Genomic DNA, 12,500 nt, shown 5'->3' with positions numbered 1-12,500 from the left:
TCTCAGAACACACTGCTCCGTCCTCCATTCCATCAGCTTAATGATGTAATTAGGATTCTGTGAGAGTCTGAAGGCCCTCTATGACTAAATAACAGAAAAGGAGAACTAACTAGGCCCATCACTGTCCTTTATCTGCAGCAGGATGTGTCTTTTGATCAGTATCTTGTCACTACAAATCCCTTATAATATGCAGGGTACCGTCTTTAGTGTTAGACAGAAAATAGCATACTTAGTAAGTCGCAAATTAGGTTATATGAAGAGGCATTAGGTTATGTGAAGAGGCAATAATTTGTGCAACTGACATTTACGTTCACCTTTCCCAAAAAAAACATGGCATTGCCTCTTTCAGTGTTTTTTTTTTTTTTTGTAGCTCGATTGCTAGTTTTCTTTCAAAGCCCCTGAGCTGTTTCACTTCGCAGTTGTAACTCAGGCGGAACTTTAGCTTATTTTCCTCTTCGGTCAGGGCTGGAGAGGGACCTCACAGCTGAGTGGGCTTGGGCCTCCAACATCCACCCCCCTCCCCCCCCCCAACACACACACACACACACCCCAACCCATCTCCCCGTAATTAATTACCCAATTGAAGTCACAGGCAGAATGTGAAAGGGCACTCATTCCCCCTCTAAGCTTGGGTCTGGGTCTCGGTCTGAGTCTCACATTATCCCTGCCAGCCAAGAACTTTGCTTCAGTAGCATGTAAAATGGTTAGTCGTAAACGGTGCCGTTTGATTGGCTGATGAGATCAAATGTCAATGTCCGACCTCACTCCAGCGTCAAGGACTTCACCTTGAATAAGTCACACGACACGTCACTTGAAAAACCTTCAGCTAGACACTTTGTGTATTCATATTGTCAATTCATATTGATTTTGGTTATTGCAGTATTTCAATATTATGCAGATTGTAAAAGTCTTGGGGTTGTCATTTCAGACTAATGACATGTTATTGATATGCTGACACCAGCTATAATCATTCTCATGTTAATGATATACAGATGGTACGGGTTGAGAATGCTCCTTTCTTTCCCGCACATCGGGACTCCCGAAGCATCGGGACTTTAATTAAAACTGCAACCGCAAGGGGGCAACATAAGACCGCCTTAATAAAATGAAGGTTCGGCTCATACCGGAAAACACGGAAAAACCCGAAGACACCGCGCTGGTGACAAGCGGAGAAAAGAGACATCACGCTCGGCATGTCAGATTGCAGTTTCAGAGTTTTCGAATGTTTTACAGCGTACCTCACAGCTGGCTCTCTCACTCGACGTAGCCTATAACTCAGTCAGTCCAGCAGAGATGCCAGAGCAACGTTTTGGTCAATGGAGAGGGAGAGAAATGCTCCGCATATCCGTCTCATTTAATCCGTCTCATTTAATCATTAAAATGAAGGTGATGACTGGCGAAATTATAATCAAACGACGTTTCAATAAACCATTGTTGAAATTAATGAAAATGGTTTTAGAAGCCTTCAATTCAACCTGAAAGACTCGATATAGCCTAGGCAACCTTAGATTAATTCATTACGGTTACAAGACCGCATTTCCGTGAATAGGCTATTATTGTCAAGGCGAAGACGAAAGAGATGGACAAGATGGACATTTAGGCGACATTTATGCTAGGAATACTTAGAAATGTGTAGGCCTATAGGCTATTTTAAAACGGAGGCATGTTCATTTTAACCGGCGACGCTGGGTAGCTTACCCAGCACTTTATCACAGATTTTGTCCCCACCACTTTTGACAACTGAAAATAAAATGTATTTAACAGAAATATCTTTAATAGGCCTACATGCCTATCATGTCACTTTACTTATAACCGTAGGCTACATGCATGGAGAAGATCGCGCATTTTGTAACATTGTTACAATGGATGGTCAGATATGCGATAGGGCAGTGAGTGTGATTCATTGTAACCATCGACTAGTAGGCCTAGCTCCGCAAAAGAAGTTTCTAGCAACTTAGAATATATGGATCTCGTTATGCATGTTCATGTTGATTCAGAGATAGACATAGACTACCGTGGGCTACTGTGCGTCAATATAACAGCATTTTATCATGTGGTGAATTAATGACTAACGTCAGTTTAACATGTCAGAACTTTTGATCGGCGTTTCAAGTGTAATGCCGCGAATAAATGAACTCGACTGACTGAATCCTTTATATTTCTTGGCTAAGTGCGAAGAGATTGACACTCGAACTGTGGCGTAACTGGTTGCGGCATCTTAATCATACGTCAGCGACCGGGGTTCAAAACTTACTCTACGAACCTCCGGAACCCATTAAGACAAGAGGCATTATTTTATTAAAAAGTTTTGCGATTTTTTTATGATTGCGATGTCTGCTGAAAAGAAACGTTAATATGTGAATTCGTGGTTCAGCGCGCGCACACACACACACACACACACACACACACACACACACACACACATTTTTTACATTTACATAATAGGGCTCGGGCACACGCCTTGCATTCTAGGAATATCGCCGCCATTTGGTAGCGCACTGAACGTAATATCCATTCATTCAGATGCACAAGACAAGAAGCAGAAATATATAGCGATTTATTCTTTTCCTCTTGCGATCGTGGGTTGCACTGTTACACCCCACTACACAGCAACATACTACCAAGAAGGCAAAAACTAAGTAACAGGAACACACTAAAAGGCGGGAGTAAATCCATAGTAATCCATAGTAAACTAAGGAGTGAAGCTGCCAATGTGGTTGTGCCCGCGAAGTTTTGATGTCTTGATCCCGAGCCCTAGTGTCAGGAAGTGTCTGTCGAGAGAGAGGGGGAAGGGAGGCAATCGTCCTCAATGCCACATATATAGTAGGCTATAATGTCTAGTGAACTGGTTAGACAAGTGTGGGGGAGGGGGAATGATCGCACAAGACAATTGCTCTTCATGAAATGGGTAGTCTCACAGACGTTTGTCGATGTTTAAACGTAGCCTACTACATCACTTGCGAAATCGTGAAAAGACGTGGCACATAGAATTATTAGGCTACTGGATTTAATATAGCAAGTCCATAGACTTTGTTCATCCTATATTCGCCTATATTAAAATGTAATGTGCTGCGGGGAAGCATTGGGGAAGTCAGTTTAAATTGTCCTGTAACAATTTGCCTCTTATTATAATCAAGAGTATGCAGCCACTACGAACATAATAGCCTAGGTTATTACCCCATGCAAAAGAAGGCCTTAAGTTAACGGACTGAAGGCCTGTTTACATGTCAAACATGCATTAAATCTAAGAAACGAAAAACACAAATATCATGTATTGTGTCGTAAACAGTTAATGACTTCGTGGCTGGCCACTATGCGCAACTGCATCGCGCAGTGAGCTGAAGGATAGGAGGACCGACACTTATTAACACAAAGCTTTGTAAAGCACTAACAACCACCCCTCAAAGTTCATTGTCCATAAGTCCAAACAATAAGTATAAAAATCCGACAATCCAAAACGATAACGAGATCTCCCAGAAACGAAAAACAAGTTTGTTGAGTAGCCTAGTCCTTCCAACAATCTCAGCTTTTGCGTTTGTTAGATAAAAGGCATTCTGTCCTGCTGTATTCCAATGAGAAAAAAATCATCCACAAGGTAGGCTAAGGGTCACGGTAATGCAGCATGCAGGAATCTATATACGCACAAAACGAATGAATGGGTTATATCGGCCAAAACGAATGAATGGGTTGGGAGAGTCGCCTGGCTGTGTCAGCAGACTGCAGTCGGTCTCGAGGGGTTAAATAGCGCACGTACTTGAATTTTAATCTGAAGAAGACCACACGGTCGAAACGTCATTCCTTTGTGATAAAGAAAATAAAATCAAATCAAAAAAGAAGGATTTCAAGTGTGCGAACCTTTTTCCATTTTTTATGATTTAGCCTACTCTTGTTCTGCACCTTGACCGGGGATGTGGACAAACTTTTTTACTACACTTGAATTTTAAACCAACTCTTCTCTAGCCTATATCCTATAGCCATACTTTAATGATCAGATGTTATGCTCATTTTTGTAGGCTACACCTCACCGGCAAGCACGCACGCAAATGCTGCTTTTGCACATCTACAATATTGGCCAGGCTATATAGAATAGGCTTTTAGGACTGTATTTTGCCTTCGTGCAACTTTAGTTGTGCTCAATCTAAATTGTCCAATCCAAATATTGTCAGTAAGGATAGGTCATATTACCAAATGGCGAACCTCGAAATTTATTTAGGATATAGAGCCGTGTCCATTACGCATGCAGTTATTTGTTAGGCTATTGTTTTATTTGAGTGTTTTTGTCTACCATGGCAAACATAGCCTAGTTGAAACGTTCGCTCTAAACTTATGTATTTCCAATCGGCTTTCACAATCAGATACAGCTGCGCGGCGCGGCGCAGATGATCGCCATGAAAACTTGCAATGTCTTTACAGAACTGCTTTCACTTCCCCGAGTCGCGAACGCAACATGCACAACAACCGATATTTAGCAAACACATGTATTTCCAGCTCTCAAAACCGATGAGGTCCAGATCTCAGTGTCCTCATAGCTGCCTACAGCCATGCATAGTAAGCCTAATGATAGCCTAATAGTTATGACATTAATAGCCTATTAATGACCTCATGTCGGAATGGCACGTTGTTTGAAAAAAAAAAAAAGTTAAATAGGCCTAGGCCTACGCCGAGTGGGGATATGTCGGAATGAACAGCGGATACCAGCTGGGTTGTAAAACATTACTGTCTATTCGTTGATCTTATCGATGCAGTCCTTGCGGCCACTTCTCCCCATCGTAGGAAACTTTCTGCTTAGTGTTGAAAACACAAAGGCCTTCACGTTGTGTGGCAGTGCTTGCTTGCCCTTCGATCCATCCCAGTTGGTGGTTTTGCACCTGTCCCTGAGTTATAGTCTATATGAGTAAGCGCTTATGCTCTAACCGCATAATAAAAGAAGCACCTGCAGCAGTGCTTATGGCAAGGCTATTAACACCTGTCACTGAGCTATGGACAACCAGTTATGCTCAAAAATTATCATAATAACAGACACACCTAATTGTATGGCTCTACGTTTAAACACATCAAATTAGCAAGCATTTCCGCAGCAACGTTTGCTTTCTTTTTCTGTCGGTCCGCGATTGCTTGGTCATTACATTACTTATATAGGCTATTTCTTATAACGAAACGCGAAGAAAAAATACGAGGACTGACCATCTCGTTTCTCCGCGTTTCCCCCAATACCATGGCGACAAAGATAAATAAATATGATTTGACATTTAAGCTGATTGCTGACAAATTTGCCACACAATTCGGGAGAAGCAGCGGACAGGAGCGCCACCACAAGCAAGCACTTCTAGCCCAAATTAACATGGCAACGTTGCCTATGACTAAAGTGTCTAAGTAGGCTAGTCCTACTAATATTACATTTGATTGGTAGCATGTTTGTAGCGCGCCAGTTTACCCATCCCCTACATCAAAAAAGCTTAGAATCAATCAAAGAATCAGCTGTGTCGACGTTAGGCTGTAGGCGATTTTCTATAACCATTTTCATTCATTTCAACAATGGTTCATTGAAACGTCGTTTGAATAATTTCGCCAGTCATCACCTTCATTGTAATGATTAAATGAGATTAAGGAGTCGACTATTGACGGATATACGGTCTTCATCATTTTGAAATGCGGGATGAAACTTTCTGCCACCTGGTGGTTGTTTGGGTACATTGCCTTAGCCTCGAAAAAAATCGGCTTGACGGCCTGCGGGATCTCTTCGGGAGTCCCGCGGGAGAAGGTGCATTCTCAACCCGTACCCACTGTATATCGACTGGTGGATAACTAGCATGGACAAAGTCACTAATATTAAAAGTGTGAGTACAGTCATTTGAAGACACTTTCAAAAGCTTCTTCTCACACAATATCGCACCACCCTCAAATCACATGATCACACTCTTGAAATGAATGTGTTGAAAACATGATAACACATGACTTCAGCATATATTTGTTACACAACTTGCATTTCTGTGTCCAGGTAGGGACAACACATTTGTTTTAGGAGTGTACAGCATCATGCACAAGTCATGGTGTGATGATAATTGTATTTTAATGTGTGTGTGTGTGTGTTTGTGTGTGTGTGTGTGTGTGTGTGTGTGTGTGTGTGTGTGTGTGTGTGTGTGTGTGTACCCCCCCCACCCAACAGTGATTATGGGTATGAGCGGCGTGGAGACGGAAACTGCTCGCCCTCGTTCTGGTACAACCCGGCCACGGTGTCCAGGAGCTGCAGTCACGGACAGAACTACCTCAACAGCACGGGGTAAGAGCACACACACACACACACACACACGCACACACACACACACACACACACACACACACACACACACACACACACACACACACACATGCGTGCACACACGCACACACACACACACACACACACACACACACCCTCTCAACAGCACAGGGTAAGAGCGAACACACATACTGTACACACACACACACACACACACACACACACACACACACACACACACGTGCAAACACACACACACACACACACACACACACACACACACACACACACACACACACACACACACACACACACACACACACACGCACACACACACACACACACACACACACACACACACACACACACACACACACACACGCACAAACACACACACACACACACACACAGAACCACACACACACACACACACACACACACACACACACAACCACACACACACACACACACACACACACACACACACACACACACACACACACACACACAGACCTCCAACCTCAACAGCACGGGGTAAGAGCGCTCTCCAGCCCCCGCCATGCACTGCAGATGAGCTGCAGTGGATCTTAATCTAGTCTCTATGATTGTTGTGCACACACACACACACACACACACACACACACACACACACACACACACACACACACACACACACGCACCGTTCTTATCAGCGCAATTAGCGCTGGGTATGTCATTCTCAGTGATAATGAAGGAATATGCAATCTCTCCAGCACATCCAGAACGGCCTGAAGGGAAACATGGGGGTTCCTAAATGAACTGACTGCAGCAGGATCCACAATGGCTCCTCATTTTCTTCCAGCACATGAATGTGTCAGTGCACACACACACACACACACACACACACACATTCACAGACACACACACACACACACACACACACACACACACACACACACACACACACACACACACACACACACACACACACACACACCATCCCCAGTCCCAATACATGTCATTGTGGAAACGGCTGCAGTTTGGTTCATATAGACACAAATTAGTTTGTCATCTTGTATTCGTTTTTTTATAATAAAATTCTTTTTTTTTTTTTTCGCTGTTCAGCAAAATGAAGCTCCATATGATTGCGTCTTGCGATGGCAGCTATGGAGTTTTTGCTCATGTGGTAGTTCGTTTCCCCCCCCCCCCCGGGTGTTGTCGTGCACACACCCGTGTCTGCTGGTGTCATTATTCAATTAACGCGCCGAGTAATTCAGCTTTATTATCTTGGTGATTGGACGTCTCTCTCTCTGGTGCCACACATTTGCGCCAGCGCGCACACACACACACACACACACGCACACATACACACACACACACACGCACACACACTCTTACTAAGACAAACACATGCACAGCGCACACACACACACACTCATACTCTCACAAAGACAAACACATGCACAGCACACACACGCACACATACACACACACACACACACACGCACACACACTCTTACTAAGACAAACACATGCACAGCGCACACACACACACACTCATACTCTCACAAAGACAAACACATGCACAGCACACACACACACACTCATATTCTCACAAAGACAAACAAGACAGACAAGCACAACGCACAATGCGCGCACACACACACACACACACACACACACACACACACACACACACACACACACACACACACACACACACACACACACACACACACACACACACACACACACACATTTTTTTGATGGCCGTGTGTGCGTTCTCCCCCAACTGCCATCACTTGTGCAGACATAAGATCCATATGGGGAAGACAAGTGTGCTGAGTTTGGGAAAAGGGGCCGTCAGCGTGAGGCTGTAGAAGTACCTCTGGCTCAGCGTCTGTCAGCGCCGGACCGCCTCACTGATTACAGTGGGCCGTTTCTGTAGGCACAGGGGGGGGGGGTGTGTGTGTGTGTGTGGGGGGGGAGGGGGGGGGGGGGGTGATCCAAGGGGCCAGCACACTGTGGCTGTAATGAAATCAGACTGTGTCCGTGTAATCAAAACTGTGGGTGTGTAATCAAACTCTGTGTGTGTGTGTGTGTGTGTGTGTGTGTGTGTACTTTTGTTTATGAGTGGGAATACCTGTGGTTGAATTGTGTGTGTGTGTGTGTGTGTGTGTGTGTGTGTGTGTGTGTGTGTGTGTGTGTGTGTGCACGTGCATGTGTTTGCGAAAGCACAAAGAGCAAAGAGCATTAGAAGTTTGCTCTCCTGTTTTTCTTTTGCCCACTTCAGCGTCCACTTCAGTTCTCTAGCGGTCTGCAGTCCTCATGTGACCACGCCATTTGCTCCTCAGAAATGCAGTTTGGGCCAGCCTATGTCAGCTGGCAGATGTGCAGGCATAAACATGAGGGCCACTGGAGACTTCGCCACCATGTCGACCACATGTTTTTGCTGCTATTTTTTATTAGTTTGTTCATATGTTTATTTTTTATTTGTTTATGTGTTTCTTTGGGAGTGATCCGTATCACCGTATGGATCCAGGAGGCGGTTATGGCTTGGCTTTGCTTTGCTCTCGGAGTGCTTTTCTCGTTACATTTGTATACATTTATTTACCATAACCGTTGTGCCTGTTTTGTTCCGTATTTTTAGTAGAGTTTGTTTGTCTGTTTGTTTGTTTATTACATTTGTGTACATTTATTTACCATAACTGTTGTGCTGTTGTGTTTATATTTGTATAGTGTGTTTGTTTGTTTGTTTGTTTATTACATTTGTGTACATTTGTTTGCCATAACCGTTGTGCCTGTTGCATTCAGTATTTTTATTAGTTTGTTTGTCTGTTTGCTTGTTTGTTTAATACATCTGTGTACATTTGTTTGCCATAACCGTTGTGCCCGTTGTGTTTAGTATTTTTATTAGAGTTTGTGTGTTTATTTGTTTGTTTATTTGTTTATTACATTTGTGTACAATTGTTTGCCATAACCGTTGTGCCCGTTGTTGTGTGTTTGCCGGATTCAGGTACCGCAAGGTGGCGGCGAATAACTGCACCAAGGGGGTGAAGGAGATGTACACGCCCCGCCGGCAGCAGTGTCCCACGCGGGCGCCCCGCGGCCTGCAGCTCAGCACCGGGGAGGAGGAGAAGCTCACCGCGCCGCTCGCCTCCAACGTCACCTTCCTGGTGCAGCTCCAAGAGGTCAGCTCTCCCCCCTCTTATCTCTCTCTCTCTCTCTCTCTCTCTCTCTCTCTCTCTCTCTCTCTCTCTCTTTCTCTCTCTCTCTCTCTCTCTCTCTCTCACCCTCTTTCTCTCTCTTTTTCTTTCCCTTTTCTCTCTCTCTGTTGATCTCTCATTGTCATTTTCTACCACGCACGTCGCACACACACATGTATGCGCATATGTGTATGTGTGTGTGTGTGTGTGTGTGTGTGTGTGTGTGTGTGTGTGTGTGTGTGTGTGTGTGTCTTTGTTATGTGTCTGTATCTGTGAGTGTCTGTGTGTGTGTGTGTGTGTGTGTGTGTCTGTGTGTCTGTATCTGTGAGTGTGTGTCTGCGTCTGTGTGTCTGTGTGTGTGTATAGTCTCCATGACTGGCGTCCCAGGCCCCCTGTGAGTTTGTATGCACATGATGAGTCCCTTGTGAGACATATGGTTCTCATGGTAAGTAAGACATCCTCTGGAAGTGGACACACAGCTCCATTGTCCAGATGGTGGCGACGGACCGTATGGTCTGACAGGCGGCCATTCTACACATGGACACAGGAAACAGCTCGGCGGGCCAGTTAGCATATGCTAATTACCAAAGCTGAAGTTTTGTTAACTGTTTTCATTGCCGCAGTTTTTTTTTTAAAAGTTATTTACCATGAATATATTTCAATACATCTTAAAAGAAACACATTGATGTGTTTTATGTTGGCACCCTGATGCAGGGTTTATCTGTAAAGTTTTCAAGGTACACAATGTTCTTTCTTTCATTGTAAATAATGGCTTTAAACTTATTTTGATGCTACACTCAGTTACAATGCAAAGAAACATGTGCGTGTATGCTTGCGAAAACCCAGTCACTGAATAATCTCTTGTATTCCAGTACACAAAGACACACCAATGCATTTTCCGAACACATAGTAGTGCAATATGCAATGTTGTCACAGGTAGGAGCTTGGGCCTTTAGTATCCTTTTGTGCTAAATAGGTACTCAGTACATGGACAATGGGGATTCCTACATTGGATTACTTTAAAAAAAAAAAATGAGTAGCTACCAAAACAATGACTTTTCTGGCTTGTGATGCAGGTGAGAAGAAATACTAACAGACATCGGTACAATAAAACGATTTATTCCCTGACAGGAAGCTGTGTTATTCTTCGGGCCGCGTACAATACATGCATCGCGCATATAGAGACCTAATGGATCGCATTTGTCTCTATCAGTCAGAAAAATCTCCCTCGCGTCTGAATTACGGATTTGGCCACCTCGTAGTGTACACTCTCGCAGATGCATGATTGTGAAACAGAGGGGATGTCAACACAAAGATGAATTATGCATTGCGTCCTTGTTTAGTCTCTGTCTGCATACAGATGGCAGTGAATGGGGGAAGTGTGTGTGTGTGTGTGTTTGTGTGTGTGTGTGTGTGTGTGTGTGTGTGTGTGTGTGTGTGTGTGGATGGCAGTGGATGGGGGAAGGCTGTTTTTGTGAAGGGTGTATATGTGGATATCAGGGACTTACGTTTGAAACCGAATGAACAAGAGAGCAGCGGTTTACTGCGCTTATGTTTCAGTTTGTCATTCCCCCCGGCCGAACGGAGAGAGAGAGAGAGAGAGAGAGAGAGATGTTCCATTGCGTGCGTGGGTTGGCACTCACTCTAAAAGCCCTATCCTACCTCCCTCCACCCTAAGGGGATGGACATCTTCCCATAATGATGGAGACTTGTGACCGCAACTCCACCCGACCCCCATCCCCTCCAACCCCCAAACCCCCCGATCTCCCAAGCTGGGTGATATGAACCGAGACCGAGAAGAGAGCAAGCCCAGGCAGTAATGCTGATGCACACACACCACCCACCGTCTGAGATACACACTCACACACTCTCTCTCTCACACACACACACACACACACACACACACACACACACACACACACACACACACACACACACACACACACACACACACACACACACACCATCTTCCTCCTGAGACTGCTGCGCTCCACCCCCCCGACCTGGTTAAGTCAGAGGGATGAAAGGTGAGGGGATCGGGGGGGATCGGGGGGGTTCATGGCGTGTCCTCACCCCCTCAACCCCCCCCCCCCCCCCCCCACCCCCACCCTGAAGCCTCATCTACGCAGACTTCAACATTCAAAATGTGTTATCATCCCCGAGGAAATTGTGACCTGCAGCAAGGCATCCAAACACATAAGAAATAGGTAGAAAAAACATAAAGTATAACAACGACAGCAGCAACAACAACAACATCAACAACAAATACAGACATATTCCACGGCACAAACAAACTGCCAGGTCATGTCAAACGTTGTGCTGTGGCACATGATAAAAGAATAATAGAATAAATAAACAAATAAATAAACAAATATAAATACATAAGCAAATAGATGCAAATTTGCTAACCGCAAAATACGACAGATGACAGATCCTAGGAGCTACTGATAAAGTAAAATCATAAACCATTGCACACATGGTGCAACGACTTCATTTTTCTTAACAAGAAAAGCTGCTGCTGGGCCCCTTTTTTTACAAACAGTGTCAGTGGTAGGGTTCACAGCATAACGTATTCTCAATAATGCACTGAAAAAAATGATTAGTAGAATTTACTTAAAAAAATCTTTGTAACAAAATGCACTCAATAAAACTAAGTAAATGTAATGCTGTAATATCAAGTACAACTTACTTGCCAGAATCAATTAAAATGTACTTGCTATACTGTCATTGACATTTCTGAAAAAATTAAGTAAGTTTTACTTGACCATGTCAATATAGAAACACCATGGTCATGAAATATGGAGTAAATCTTACATGTTTATAATAAGTAGATTTTACTAGATTGTTTTGTATTAAGAGGTCTTACACACTAAAGTTATGTAAATGTTACTTGTTTTCTTCGGATAAATGTTACCGAATGGCAAATTACACCGATCACACTATTTAAGTAAAATGCAAACTTTATTTTACCAATTTAAACAAAAATGCTCTACATAACAAATAAAATATCACTGATATTTCAAGTTAAGATACAACAAAACCACTGGGGTGCAGTC

The 12,500-nt window shown here is 43.8% G+C and overlaps 1 protein-coding gene across 1 annotated transcript in view; it reads left to right on the top strand.

The window, feature by feature from the left end:
* Positions 1–12,500, top strand: part of sorcs3a (sortilin related VPS10 domain containing receptor 3a) — a 239,572-nt gene that overhangs the window by 183,592 nt on the left and 43,480 nt on the right. The window contains exons 17-18 of the mRNA XM_062534116.1: positions 6,167–6,280; positions 9,255–9,429. Coding sequence (XP_062390100.1) covers positions 6,167–6,280; positions 9,255–9,429 — 289 coding nt within the window. The remainder of the gene's footprint in view (positions 1–6,166; positions 6,281–9,254; positions 9,430–12,500) is intronic.

Source organism: Sardina pilchardus, chromosome 1 (assembly GCF_963854185.1).
Source record: "Sardina pilchardus chromosome 1, fSarPil1.1, whole genome shotgun sequence".
Lineage (NCBI taxonomy): Eukaryota > Metazoa > Chordata > Actinopteri > Clupeiformes > Clupeidae > Sardina > Sardina pilchardus.
The sequence above is the reverse complement of the archived record's forward strand: the minus strand, read 5'-3'. Positions and strand labels throughout refer to the sequence as shown.